The sequence below is a fragment of the Leptodactylus fuscus genome, chromosome 6, assembly GCF_031893055.1.
Source record: "Leptodactylus fuscus isolate aLepFus1 chromosome 6, aLepFus1.hap2, whole genome shotgun sequence".
In the NCBI taxonomy this organism is placed as follows: Eukaryota; Metazoa; Chordata; class Amphibia; order Anura; family Leptodactylidae; genus Leptodactylus; species Leptodactylus fuscus.
In genome coordinates, this window is record NC_134270.1 from 16842397 (window position 1) to 16854943 (window position 12547).

At 51.6% G+C, this 12547-nt stretch overlaps 1 protein-coding gene across 1 annotated transcript in view; it reads left to right on the forward strand.

Moving 5' to 3' along the window:
- Window positions 1–343: 343 nt before the first annotated feature.
- The window catches only part of TIMP2 (TIMP metallopeptidase inhibitor 2), a 31430-nt gene continuing 19226 nt past the window's right edge, over window positions 344–12547 (forward strand). The window contains exon 1 of the mRNA XM_075279414.1: window positions 344–704. Within this exon, the coding sequence (XP_075135515.1) occupies window positions 569–704 (136 nt within the window). The 5' untranslated portion in view covers window positions 344–568. The remainder of the gene's footprint in view (window positions 705–12547) is intronic.

A 12547-nucleotide genomic window follows, 5' to 3' on the forward strand; every position in this document is an offset into this window, starting at 1 on the left:
ACTGTCCCCCCCTCAGTGACAGGACATTATTGTGCCCGGGGTGTGACTGTCCCCCCCCCCCTCAGTGACAGGACATTATTGTGCCCGGGATGTGACTGTCCCCCCCTCAGTGACAGGACATTATTGTGCCCGGGGTGTGACTGTCCCCCCCCCTCAGTGACAGGACATTATTGTGCCCGGGGTGTGACTGTCCCCCCCCCCCCTCAGTGACAGGACATTATTGTGCCCGGGATGTGACTGTCCCCCCCCCTGCTTATTATCGGGGTGAGAGCAGATTATTCGCCGCCTTCAGGAGGAGATGAAGCGGCAGCAGTACCGGACAGGCCCCCGGGCAGACATCTTGGGCTGAGGGGCATCTGTGGTCACCTCCGCCCGTCCCTCCTCTCAGTCATCCCCGTGACTCTCGCCCTCTCTCCGCGCTCCATCTGGCCGTCTGCCCAGGAGGAGGCGGAGTCTGCGCCCCCAAAGCCCCTCTCACTTCAGGCAGGCGAGGCGTAGACACAAGGCACAGCCCGGGACAGCCAGCGATCCGCTCTCCGACAACCTGGTCCTACATGCGGCTTTGAGAATGCGGACGGCCCCGGTTTCCGGCCTCCTGGCCCCCGTGGCCCTTCTGCTTCTCCTGTGGCCCTCGGAGCGAGTGACTGACGCCTGCAGCTGCTCCCCGGTCCATCCTCAGCAGGCCTTCTGCAACGCTGACATAGGTGAGGCCGCCCGGGGAGGGTGCGCGGGCTGTCGGGTGATGGGCAGCGGCTGTCGGGTGTCAGCAGCGGGCACGGGGAGATGATGGGGCTTTGCTATGGAGCCGAGGTGGGTGCTGGGCTGGGATGAGAGAAGGCTGTGCTGGAAGCTCTGTACCTCTGCCAAACATTCCTGGCACCGAGCGGTGTGGGTATAAAGTTTCTATAAAGAATGAACCTATAAGGGACATCAGAGGGTAGTGGTCCTGGGGGCATCAGGGGGTAGTGGTCCTGGGGGCATCAGGGGGATAGTGGTCCTGGGGGCATCAGGGGGATAGTGGTCCTGGGGGCATCAGAGGGTAGTGGTCCTGGGGGCATCAGAGAAAGTGGTCCTGGGAGGACCAGAGGTGGTGGTCCTGGGGGCATCAGGGAATAGTGGTCCTGGGGGCATCAGGGGATAGTGGTCCTGGGGCATCAGGGGTAGTGGTCCTGGGGGCATCAGAGAAAGTGGTCCTGGGAGGATCAGAGGGTAGTGGTCCTGGGGGCATCAGGGGGATAGTGGTCCTGGGGGCATCAGGGGGATAGTGGTCCTGGGGGCATCAGGGGGATAGTGGTCCTGGGGGCATCAGAGGGTAGTGGTCCTGGGGGCATCAGAGAAAGTGGTCCTGGGAGGACCAGAGGTGGTGGTCCTGGGGGCATCAGGGGATAGTGGTCCTGGGGGCATCAGGGGATAGTGGTCCTGGGGCATCAGGGGTAGTGGTCCTGGGGGCATCAGAGAAAGTGGTCCTGGGAGGATCAGAGGGTAGTGGTCCTGGGGGCATCAGGGGGATAGTGGTCCTGGGGGCATCAGGGGGATAGTGGTCCTGGGGGCATCAGAGATAGTGGTCCTGGGGGCATCAGGGGGTAGTGGTCCTGGGGGCATCAGAGATAGTGGTCCTGGGGGCATCAGAGATAGTGGTCCTGGGGGCATCAGGGGGTAGTGGTCCTGGGGGCATCAGGGGGATAGTGGTCCTGGGGACATCAGAGAAAGTGGTCCTGGGAGGACCAGAGGTGGTGGTCCTGGGGGCATAAGAGGGTAGTGGTCCTGGGAGAATCAGATGGTAGTGGTCCTGGGGGCATCAGGGGGTAGTGGTCCTGGGAGAATCTGAGGGTAGTGGTCCTGGGGGCATAAGAGGGTAGTGGTCCTGGGAGAATCAGATGGTAGTGGTCCTGGGGGCATCAGGGGGTAGTGGTCCTGGGAGAATCTGAGGGTAGTGGTCCTGGGGGCATAAGAGGGTAGTGGTCCTGGGAGAATCAGATGGTAGTGGTCCTGGGAGAATCAGAGGGTAGTGGTCCTAGGAGAATCAGAGGGTAGTGGTCCTGGGGCATCAGGGGTAGTGGTCCTGGGGGCATCAGGGGGTGGTGGTCCTGGGAGAATCTGAGGGTAGTGGTCCTGGGAGAATCTGAGGGTAGTGGTCCTGGGGGCATAAGAGGGTAGTGGTCCTGGGAGAATCAGATGGTAGTGGTCCTGGGAGAATCAGAGGGTAGTGGTCCTGGGAGAATCAGATGGTAGTGGTCCTGGGGGCATAAGAGGGTAGTGGTCCTGGGAGAATCAGATGGTAGTGGTCCTGGGGACATCAGAGGTAGTGGTCCTGGGGGCATCAGAGGGTAGTGGTCCTGGGAGCATCAGGGGGTAGTGGTCCTGGGAGAATCTGATGGTAGTGGTCCTGGGGGCATAAGAGGGTAGTGGTCCTGGGAGAATCAGAGGGTAGTGGTCCTGGGAGAATCAGAGGGTAGTGGTCCTGGGAGAATCAGAGAGTAGTGGTCCTGGGGGCATAAGAGGGTAGTGGTCCTGGGAGAATCTGATGGTAGTGGTCCTGGGAGAATCAGAGGGTAGTGGTCCTGGGAGAATCAGAGGGTAGTGGTCCTGGGGGCATAAGAGGGTAGTGGTCCTGGGAGAATCTGATGGTAGTGGTCCTGGGAGAATCTGATGGTAGTGGTCCTGGGAGAATCAGAGGGTAGTGGTCCTGGGGGCATAAGAGGGTAGTGGTCCTGGGAGCATCAGAGGGTAGTGGTCCTGGGGACATCAGATGGTAGTGGTCCTGACGGCATCAGAGGATAGTGGTCCTGGGAGAATCAGAGGGTAGTGGTCTTGGGAGAATCAGATGGTAGTGGTCCTGGGGACATCAGATGGTAGTGGTCCTGACGGCATCAGAGGATAGTGGTCCTGGGAGAATCAGAGGTAGTGGTCATGGGGGTATCGGGGGGGGGTAGTGGTCCTGGGGCATCAGGGTGTAGTGGTCCTGGGAGAATCAGAGGGTAGTGGTCCTGGGGGCATCATAGGGTAGTGGTTCTGGGAGAATCAGAGGGTAGTGGTCCTGGGAGAATCAGAGGGTAGTGGTCCAGGGAGAATCAGAGGTAGTGGTCCTGGGGGCATAAGAGGGTAGTGGTCCTGGGGGTATCAGATGGTAGTGGTCCTGGGGGCATCAGGGGGTAGTGGTCCTGGGAGAATCAGAGGATAGTGGTCCTGGGGACATCAGAGGTAGTGGTCCTGGGAGAATCAGGGGGTAGTGGTCCTGGGGGTATCAGATGGTAGTGGTCCTGGGAGAATCAGAGGTAGTGGTCCTGGGAGAATCAGAGGTAGTGGTCCTGGGAGAATCAGATGGTAGTGGTCCTGGGGGCATCAGAGGGTAGTGGTCCTGGGGGCATCAGAGGATATCAGTGAGCAGGGGACCTCCAGGGTTTGGGCACCTCCATGGTCTCATCCTTTATGTCAGGGCTGGACCATTTGCTATAGATTTTAGGAGCAGGACACCTTGATCAGACTATACAGTCACACTCCGCCGCTGCACCGACTGCGATTTGTCCTGCATTTCACATAAACCCCTGTCCTCAGTTGGGGTCTGTTCACATTTGCAGGTTTTCATTGGTTTTGGTTGAGGTTTTCCATTGGAGGTTTGGATGGTAGAAGGACATTATAAAGCACTGCTGCGACTTATACGGAATCTGCTCTTAATCCTGGGCTTGTGTGAATATGGCCTTGTTGCCCCCAGGGTTTGCTGCAGCACTGTGCTGATTCTTGTGCACTGAGGGACACTTGTAAAATCTTCCTTATTTTTGGGTTTGTACCTGTGACTGTCTCAGACTATCTGCATTGCTGCTCTTCATCCTTAGAGGTGGTGGCGCCGAGGTTCTTATCGTTTCCTGTTATTTATTAAAAAAATGTCACCATTTTATTTGTGTATTGCTGATATATACCGCAGCGCTGTACTCCGGTTAATTTGGAATTTACTCTCTATCAGTATGTTTTTTGGGGTGTGGGAGGAATCCAGAGTACCCCAAGGAAACCCATGCAACATGGAGGGAACGTACAAACTCCTTACAGGTGTTGTCCTTGGTCATTTTCACACCCAGGACCCCAGCGCTGCAAGGCAACAATGCTAACCACTGAGTCACCGTGCTAACCACTGAGCCACCGTGCTAACTACTGAGCCACCGTGCTAACCATTGAGCCACCGTGCTAACTACTGAGCCACTGTGCTAACCACCGAGCCACCGTGCTAACTACTGAGCCACCGTGCTAACCACCGAGCCACTGTGCTAACTACCGAGCCACTGTGCTAACCACCAAGCCACCGTGCTAACTACTGAGCCACCGTGCTAACCACCGAGCCACCATGCTAACTACTGAGCCACCGTGCTAACCACTGAGCCACCGTTCTAACCACTGAGCCACCGTTCTAACCACTGAGCCACCGTGCTAACCACTGAGCCACCATGCTAACTACTGAGCCACCGTGCTAACCACTGAGCCACCGTTCTAACCACTGAGCCACCGTGCTAACCACTGAGCCACCGTTCTAACCACTGAGCCACCGTGCTAACCACTGAGCCACCGTTCTAACCACTGAGCCACTGTGCTAACCACCGAGCCACGTGCTAACCACCGAGCCACTGTGCTAACCATCAAGCCACCGTGCTAACCACCGAGCCACCATGCTAACCACCGAGCCACCATGCTAACCACTGAGCGCCATATTGAATTGACACTAAACCTAGGGTCGGACAACCCCCCGATTCCAGGCAGCCATTGTGCCTAAAAATTTACTACTGGAACCGAAGTTGTTTTCGGTTTTAAGAAAGTTCTCCCTGCCCGACTACTAAACACGGTATAACCGGTCCCTGAAATGGGGTAACCGGCTCCTAAAACTCGCAGCCTTCAGTCCACGCCATCCTCAACCTAGTTCTGCTGTTATTTTTAGGGTAGATCCTGCTGCGTTTCTTGCCAGAAGTTTGGAAGTCGAGGCAGGAGACGCAGCACGGAGAGCGGTCGGTCCGGTTGCCTAGTCAACTGTGCAGCTCCCGAAGCCTCTCCTGGTAAGGAGTAGGAGGCCTCAAGAGTTTGGGCGTCCTACGGTTGCCTAGTTAACCTGATAACCCGCTCTTTCATCTCTATCTCCTGCCTCCATTTTTAAACTTCTGGGTGAAGACGCCGCTGAGCTCGGAGACGGACTATAAACGGTTAATACAATATCAGTGCTGTTAAAGGGGTTGTCCAGTTAATCTTATAGACCTGTCCTTGAGGATGTCACCAGTAAAGTGAGCCTTTAAAATACCAGTGACCCCCCAGTCTGTTTTCTCTTCCTGTCTTGTCTAGTTTCAGGCTGCAGAGAGGCGGGATCTACTACCCCAACCCCCCTCCCCCCACCACCACCAATCCCATACATATTGGGCAGACACTTTATGGTGTCCAGCATTTACAACTTATTTATGAACAGCGAATTATTGGAAAAAACAAACAAACCGAACTTATAAAACAGAGTTCCTCACCTCTCCTGGGCTCCGGCGCAGCTCCCTGTTCTCTTTGGCACTTGTGCCTGATGTCAGGGACCGCTGTGTCTATGCGTCACAACTCCATGTGACCATTGTGGCCCAATCACATGGCCCCGGATGTCATTCAGAAGACCGGAAGACACCGGAACCCAGGAGAGGTGAGTATCACTTTTTTTTTATCACCTCCCCTGGGCCTCTGGCTATTATATTCTGGACCCCACAGTATAATAGAAATTTCGGTTCAAGTTGGGCGAACCTTGTTAGGCGAATCTCTACGGCCTGTTCTTTGTTTGCCTTGGCAGTCAGATCCTCCACCCATCCCTAGGATAACCCGATAATGTCAGGCAGTGGCCATGTTGTACTTATCGGGTTGGATTATAGTACCTCTATACTGGTGCACATGCAGTTTGTACGCCTGATAGCCGCCAGCTCTGGCTAGGTCCCACCTTAGCACAGTAATGATATCCAGATGGGGGGGGGGGGGTGCTGACTTCAAGGAAACATTCCATGTTTAGAAGTGGTAGTCACGCTTCCTTAAATGGGCAGTCACACATATGGGCACGGTTTATTCTGCCAGGTCAGCGGGTCTGTATTTTCACATATGTGGACATGCTTTGTGGACATTTCTAGCCTTGGAAGGAATCCAGATAGAAAGACAATCTGCAAAAACATTTCTACAAACAATAATCAGAACTTTGCTGATGAAGTGAAGAGGAAATGGTAACCTGGAAGACGTTTGGTTACGCTGTAGCCGTAGAGGATACGCTGTTTCCGGGGTACTTTATAGCATAGCATTGGGGCATCTTACTGGTCTGGTCTCACACCCAGAAAATACCTGCTCAGCCAATCCCGGCCTGATATTGTGCCGTCAGTACAGCGAGGACTTGGCGGGTCCTCTGAAGGTGTCTTGTGGTGTCCGGCAGCAGATCCTTTAAGTCCCGGTCATTGCTCGGTGGGGCGTCTACGGATGAGACTTGTTTTTTCAGAACATTTTAGAGTGGATTTTAGAGGAACTTTTTGTCAGTTCCTCAGACCGTTCCTGAACAATTCTTCTAGTCTGGCACGGGCATTAGAGGTCACGGCCATTAGGGGTGTAGTCAGTCATTGACTTTGTTTAGGGACCATCCCCATAGATGCTCATTCCACCGCCTGCTCCAGGTCACCTCCCATAGTATCATCTCTTCCCCAGGTAAGCAATGTTCTTGCACCATCTACAGACCAGGCGACCGTCTCGCGTTGCTCCATGCGCCATTTCTGCAGCTCACAGGCCCACCGTAAGTAGTGGATGGGGTCAGTCTGATCACACTATATACCCAAGCCCATTGTATGCTATCGTGTAGGATCAGACCTGATGGTTCTACTACTAAGCCACATGTTGTCCTTCCTTGGACCACGTCAGGTAGCTACTAACCCACCATTTTGGAGATACCATCACAATTTGGCCCTTGTCACGTCACATCCGCATCTTACAACACGTACTCGCCTCCGTGAGCCTGATATATACTTACAAGGTGATATTAGCTCCACTGGCAGTCTATTATATCCCAGGGTGACATTGATGGGGGGGTGTTAGTGAGCTGGGGAGGTCCGCTTGTTTTTGCTAATCTTCGATTGCCTCACGTCATGTAGCTGCACGGGTCGCTGCACCTCTCAGGGTGAACCTCTTGTGCTCGCCCGTACATTCCTCAGATCTGACTGACGAGAATCCGGCCTTGCCCGCGTCTTGTTTATACATGTCACAAAGTCCTGAAAACGAGAGGAAGTTTTCCAGGTCCATCCAGGACAAAAAGAAAGAACATTGGGATGTAATACGGGCCGGAGAGTGTTTAGATGAGAGGGGTTGTCCCCTCTCCGGCCTCTGCGATAATGGGGCCACATCATGGGTGTCCACAACAAGTCATAGCCGGGAAGGGGGTGGGGGTGTTGATACCCGAATTTTAGCAACGTCATAGCAGGCAGCAAGACAATAGTTCTCGAAGCTGATGTGCTGGAAGTAGAAAAACGGAGAAGTGGAAGAATCTGAGCGACTGCGACAAGGGCCAGATTGTGATGGGGATGTCTGGGTCAGCATTTGGATGATCTTGTGGGTGTTCCCAGTGTAAGTTGGGACCTGCCCAAAGTGGCCCAAAGAAGGATGACTAGTGAACCGTTGACTCTTTGAGGTGTATAAGGAGCACTTGCCCAAGGCTCATTGATGTGTATGGAGAGCGCTAGCACAAGGTTCATTGATGTGTATGGAGAGTGGTAGCAAAAGGTTCATTGATGTGTATGGAGAGTGGTAGCACAAGGTTCATTGATGTGTATGGAGAGCGCTAGCACAAGGATCATTGATGTGTATGGAGAGTGGTAGCACAAGGTTCATTGATGTGTATGGAGAGCGCTAGCACAAGGATCATTGATGTGTATGGAGAGTGGTAGCACAAGGTTCATTGATGTGTATGGAGAGTGGTAGCACAAGGCTCATTGATGTGTGTGGAAAGCGGTAGCACAAGGCTCATTGATGTATATGGAGAGCACTAGCACAAGGCTCATTGATGTATATGGAGAGCACTAGCACAAGGCTCATTGATGTGTATGGAAAGCGCTAGCACAAGGCTCATTAATGTGTATGGAGAGTGGTAGCACAAGGCTCATTAATGCTTATGGGGAGCGCTAGCACAAGGCTCATTGATGTGTATGGAAAGCGCTAGCACAAGGCTCATTGATGTGTATGGGGAGCGCTAGCACAAGGCTCATTGATGTGTATGGAGAGCGCTAGCACAAGGCTCATTGATGTGTATGGAGAGTGGTAGCACAAGGCTCATTGATGTGTATGGAGAGTGGTAGCATAAGGCTCATTGATGTGTATGGAGAATGTTAGCACCAGTCTCATTGATGTGTATGGGGAGCGCTAGCACCAGTCTTATTGATGTGTATGGAGAGCGCTAGCACAAGGCTCAATGATGTGTATGGAGAGCGCAAGGCTCATTGATGTCTATGGAGAGCACTAGCACCAGTCTCATTGATGTGTATGGAGAGCGCTAGCACAAGGCTCATTGATGTGTATGGGGAGCGCTAGCACCAGTCTCATTGACGTGTATGGAGAGCGCTAGCACCAGTCTCATTAATGTGTATGGAGAGTGCTAGCTCCAAAAAATGTTTCCTTTTCGGGCAGATTAGCTCACATCTTATCATTATTTCTCTTTCTTATGGATCAGCAGGTAAATAAACTTCTAGTATCCCCCCTGCCCCTCACCCACATCCTCTTCCTTCCCCCGGCTTCTGGACATGGGTCTTTCTTCATCCGTACTGTGTAATTTTCTTATAAAGGATCGGCTTCCTCGTGATCTCCTCTTCAGCAGTACGTCGAGTATTTTCAATGATTCCTTGTTTTCTCGCCTGAAACCTAAATATATTTCTCAGGAAGTATCTAAACCACATTGTGGCCAGGAGGGAGACCAGCTCATGCTAACCGGCAGCCCTGGCGCCAATAGAAAACACGCCAAAAACCTTACCGACCCCCACACACAGGCAACTTATTACTGCTCAGCTCTTTATGAAAAACAAGCATCAGGACTTATTCTTCATGTAAAGTGATATGTGCGGTAGTGGCTGAGATGAAGTCAGCGGTAGTATGGCAGATGAAGTCAGCGGTAGTATGGCAGATGAAGTCAGCGGTAGTATGGCAGATGAAGTCAGCGGTAGTATGGCAGATGAAGTCAGCGGTAGTATGGCAGATGAAGTCAGCGGTAGTATAGCAGATGAAGTCAGCGGTAGTATGGCAGATGAAGTCAGCGGTAGTACGGCAGATGAAGTCAGCGGTAGTACGGCAGATGAAGTCAGCGGTAGTATGGCAGATGATGTCAGCGGTAGTATGGCAGATGAAGTCAGCGGTAGTACGGCAGATGAAGTCAGCGGTAGTACGGCAGATGAAGTCAGCGGTAGTACGGCAGATGAAGTCAGCGGTAGTACGGCAGATGAAGTCAGCGGTAGTACGGCAGATGATGTCAGCGGTAGTATGGCAGATGATGTCAGCGGTAGTATGGCAGATGAAGTCAGCGGTAGTATGGCAGATGATGTCAGCGGTAGTATGGCAGATGAAGTCAGCGGTAGTACGGCAGATGATGTCAGCGGTAGTACGGCAGATGATGTCAGCGGTAGTATGGCAGATGATGTCAGTGGTAGTATGGCAGATGAAGTCAGCGGTAGTATGGCAGATGAAGTCAGCGGTAGTACGGCAGATGATGTCAGCGGTAGTACGGCAGATGATGTCAGCGGTAGTACGGCAGATGAAGTCAGCGGTAGTACGGCAGATGATGTCAGCGGTAGTATGGCAGATGATGTCAGCGGTAGTATGGCAGATGAAGTCAGCGGTAGTATGGCAGATGAAGTCAGCGGTAGTATGGCAGATGATGTCAGCGGTAGTATGGCAGATGAAGTCAGCGGTAGTATGGCAGATGATGTCAGCGGTAGTATGACAGATGATGTCAGCGGTAGTATGGCAGATGAAGTCAGCGGTAGTATGGCAGATGAAGTCAGCGGTAGTATGGCAGATGAAGTCAGCGGTAGTATGGCAGATGAAGTCAGCGGTAGTATGGCAGATGAAGTCAGCGGTAGTATGGCAGATGATGTCAGCGGTAGTATGGCAGATGAAGTCAGCGGTAGTATGGCAGATGAAGTCAGCGGTAGTATGGCAGATGAAGTCAGCGGTAGTATGGCAGATGATGTCAGCGGTAGTATGGCAGATGAAGTCAGCGGTAGTATGGCAGATGATGTCAGCGGTAGTATGGCAGATGATGTCAGTGGTAGTATGGCAGATGAAGTCAGCGGTAGTATGGCAGATGAAGTCAGCGGTAGTACGGCAGATGATGTCCCTGGTTGTATGGCAGATGATGTCAGCGGTAGTACGGCAGATGAAGTCAGCGGTAGTATGGCAGATGATGTCAGCGGTAGTATGGCAGATGAAGTCAGCGGTAGTATGGCAGATGAAGTCAGCGGTAGTATGGCAGATGAAGTCAGCGGTAGTACGGCAGATGATGTCCCTGGTTGTATGGCAGATGATGTCAGCGGTAGTACGGCAGATGATGTCAGCGGTAGTATGGCAGATGATGTCAGCGGTAGTATGGCAGATGAAGTCAGCGGTAGTATGGCAGATGAAGTCAGCGGTAGTATGGCAGATGATGTCAGCGGTAGTATGGCAGATGAAGTCAGTGGTAGTATGGCAGATGAAGTCAGCGGTAGTACGGCAGATGATGTCCCTGGTTGTATGGCAGATGATGTCAGCGGTAGTACGGCAGATGATGTCAGCGGTAGTACGGCAGATGATGTCACTGGTTGTATGGCAGATGAAGTCAGTGGTGGTGTCTCAGGTGATGTCAGTGGTGTCTCAGATAATGTCATTGTACTATAACTTCTATACTGCCGATTTTACTATAACTTCTGTTTCAGTGGTAGTATCTCAGATAATGTCAGCAGTAGGATGTCAATGATGTCAGTCTATTATACTCTATCTTCTATACCTTCTATATTACTATATCTTCTATACCTTCTATATTACTATATCTTCTATACCTTCTATATTACTATACCGTCTATACCTTCTATATTACTACACATCCTATAGCTTCTATTTTACCGTATGTTTGTGGATATCCAAACTAGGACGGTAGAATGCTCCAGGGGAGACCAACAAGTGTTATGTTTGTTGAGGATCTTACACAAAGGAAGTGATTCTGTGGGTCGCGGCTCATCGTGTATACCATCCCAATTGCCCACCGTATCTGTTATACCCACAAACATCTGTAGCTTTGTCTCTTTACAATCCTCCAGGTGTCAGGGACTCGGATGGATGGATGGATTGTGTTTGTGACATCCCAACTGGGACAGCTGGAAGCTCCAAGAGAGGATGGTGCACAAAGGGACTGGTCCTGTGGGTGATAAAGATCAGCTCACTGTATATACCATGCCAATAGCCCACCATATACAGAAACACTTCCATACCTTGTGTATGATATACAATCGTATATATGTATTTGTACACTTCCCTTTATACTTTCTAAATTACTCTACCTTCTATACCAGTATACTTTATTTACCTTCTAGAGCACTATACCTTCTTTACCTTCTATATTACTATATATTCTATATTCTTATACCTTCTATTTTATTACAACCCTAGAGTATAATAATAGTTTGTGGGTGGCAAAACCCAAAAATTTGTAAAATTTGTACCAAAAAGTGTATGGGGAATTGTGAGACATTATACCGTGTGCAGGGGCCTGTAGGAGACAGTCTACTGTGTGGAGGGGCCACTATGGGACATTATACTGTGTGCAGGGGCCACTATGGGGCATTATACTGTGTGGAGGGGCCACTATGGGACATTATACTGTGTGGAGGGGCCACTATGGGACATTATACTGTGTGCAGGGGCCACTATGGGGCATTATACTGTGTGGAGGGGCCACTATGGGACATTATACTGTGTGGAGGGGCCACTATGGGACATTATACTGTGTGGAGGGGCCACTATGGGACATTATACTGTGTGGAGGGGCCACTATGGGACATTATACTGTGTGGAGGGGCCACTATGGGACATTATACTGTGTGGAGGGGCCACTATGGGACATTATACTGTGTGCAGGGCCCACTATGGGGCATTATACTGTGTGGAGGGGCCACTATGGGACATTATACTGTGTGCAGGGGCCACTATGGGGCATAATACTGTGTGGAGGTCCACTATGGTCCTCTGCTGCAGTCTGTTCTGTCTCGCAACGTGCCAATATCCCCAGAAGTCCTGCGCCGCATGTGATCACTGAGGCCAGTCAGCAACATCACACCAGCAATTGCTGGCGAGGGACCAGTGATTTTCCTGGTAACATTCAACCAAGCACGCCGACTTTGTCTCAACTAGTGATTTTATAGGTCTCCGCTTATAACGTATATTATAGAAAATGTTCAGCAATCCCCTCCTTATACAATAGAAATAACATTTTCTGGTGACACATCCCCTTTAAGCTTGTGGTACATGTAGACTTTTTGTAGGAAAACTTAAAGGGATATTCTGATAA